Source organism: Aegilops tauschii, chromosome 7 (assembly GCF_002575655.3).
Source record: "Aegilops tauschii subsp. strangulata cultivar AL8/78 chromosome 7, Aet v6.0, whole genome shotgun sequence".
NCBI classification, from domain to species: domain Eukaryota; kingdom Viridiplantae; phylum Streptophyta; class Magnoliopsida; order Poales; family Poaceae; genus Aegilops; species Aegilops tauschii.
Genome location: NC_053041.3, coordinates 51,410,922 through 51,413,078, shown reverse-complemented (window position 1 = coordinate 51,413,078; position 2,157 = coordinate 51,410,922). Strand labels below are relative to the sequence as shown.

Here is a 2,157-nt window from a genome sequence, read left to right as displayed (position 1 = left end):
GAGGAAATAGCGGGATTTTTGCTCGACCAGGTCATAGATCCCAAAGGAGAATACTATTACCCGCTACCGCCCCCATGAACCACTTGTCATCGTGCTCCGAAGGCACCAAGGCAACATGTAGGAGAAATTGTATATATATACATGTGTATGTGTGTATAATTAATGGTGGTTGTGAGACATTCGATTATATATATGTGATCAGTTCTACGAGAAAATCCATTTATATATATGCATAACGTGTACAATATGTAGTATCGTAAAATACCAGCAAAAAAAAGAGTTAAATGGAAAACACAAAATTAATGAAAAAATAAAAATTAAAACCAACCCCCCCCCCCCCCCCCCCCAAACATTTAGTACCGGTTGATGCTACCAACCGGTACTAATGGTCTACCAGCACTCGGGCCTGGCTCGTGCCACGTGGTGGAACTTTAGCGCCGGTTCGTGCCGAACCGGTACTAAAGGGGGGGGGGCTTTAGTCTCCACTCCATAGTGCCGGTTGCCGAACCGGCACTGAAGGCCCTTACGAACCGGTGATAAAGGCCTGTTCTGCACTAGTGGCAGCGGTGCGGCGTGACGACCGGAGGACGAGGCGCCGATGGTGGTGTAGGAGCGCCGTGGGAGAGGCCGGCGGCGCGGGCGGTGTGGGCAGCGCGGGTGCGGAGTTGCTTCATCCGCCGCTCCTCAAGACGAAGATAGGGCACCGCCCGCTCGTAGGTGGGGTTGGCCATGAGGGTGAGGTTGGACACTGCGTTTCCGAAGTCCTCATTGAGGATGGCGGTTAGCGTCAAAAGGAGAATCTCATCTCCCACCTTGAACCCGACGTTGTTGAGCTCGTCAGAGAGGGTCTTGAGCCGGAGACAGTAGGCGTTGATGGTGGAGTCCTTTTGGTGACACCCAAAAAATTCCTGCTGCAAGAAAACAATCCGTTGAAGCTTGTTGTCGGTGAAGAGGCCATTGATCTTGGTCCACACCGTGTAGGCATCGTCCCCATCGCGAACGACGGTGTGGAAGATGTCCGGAGAGACGGTGAGGAAGAACCACCGGATGAGGGTGGCGTCGATGGCCAGCCAGTTGGCGTCGTGGTTGCCAGTGAAGAAGTTGGAGAGGCCCTCCACATGATCACGAAGATTGTACTCACGGAAGAGAAGGTTGAAATAGGTTTTCCAGGCATAGTAGTTGGTGGAGGTGTGGGAGAGGATGATGGGAACGTGATCGGTGAGGTGGATGTTGCGGACGTCGGCGGCAAGGGGCTCTTCGGGCTCGGTACCGTAGGAGGAGTCGAACGGGTTGCTCGGACCGGAGGAGGCTGACCTAGCCGACATGGCTGCGAGGTGGTTCGGCGGCGCGGGTGCAGGGTGTAGCGGCTCGGGGTGCGGGAAGAGGGGAGGGGCGGCACGGGAAGAGGACAGCGGCGCGAGGAGGGTGGATCGGGAGGAAGCGGCACGGAGAGAGGGGTTCCTCTACATGGTATCAGCCTAAACCCTCGATCCCAGCCCTAGCCGCGCCGCCGTCGCCTCTCCTGGCCACCGCCGCTTGCGCTGCCCCGCGCTGCCGCCTCCCTCCCCGCCACACTCCTCCGCTGCACGCCTCTCACCTCCCTCCTAACCCCGAGCCGCCGCCCTCCCTCTACCCAGCGTCGCCGCTCACCCTAACCTGTCGATCATGCCTCCTAGGCCACCTGTGAGACTACCGGGCCAACAACGTGATCACATCGATCTTCAGGCCCATGCAAAGCTACGTGCATGGCATGCACACGTCACGGCTCATTCCCTGCCTATCTGCTTATTTGAGCAGGAAATAAACTAACAAAAGCAAAGACAGCTCAACGACTAGATTAGCTAACACCTGGGGACGTGCACAAAGACTGTCTGGTGACTAGATCATCTGCCATGCTTGTCGCGCAGGGAGGGCCTGATTGAAGATTCTCATATGTCTAAAGCCCATGCCGCCCTGACATTTTTTCTAGTCATCTTGTCCCAATGCAGCGAATGCATCTTCCGCTTTCCCTCCATTGGAATTGTGTCAAATATTTATACAAGGTAGGTTACACTTGAACTCGGAGTCCTATTGTGTGTAGACAAGGTACGAGTTGTGTTCGAGTAGGATACTTATATCCCGAGCCTCTTAAATAATGCAGGGGTAGACACATGATGT

General features: G+C 54.9%; 1 protein-coding gene across 1 annotated transcript; it reads right to left on the bottom strand.

Moving 5' to 3' along the window:
- Positions 1-554: 554 nt before the first annotated feature.
- Positions 555-1,325, bottom strand: LOC109776547 (uncharacterized). The gene has a single exon (XM_020335197.1). The coding sequence runs from the start codon at positions 1,323-1,325 to the stop codon at positions 555-557; it is 771 nt and encodes a 256-aa protein (XP_020190786.1).
- Between the last annotated feature and the right edge of the window lie 832 nt (positions 1,326-2,157).

What these genes read in the sequence shown, in the direction of transcription:
- LOC109776547 (XM_020335197.1), bottom strand. Translation starts at nt 1,325, where the DNA reads ATGTCGGCTAGGTCAGCCTCCTCCGGTCCGAGCAACCCGTTCGACTCC.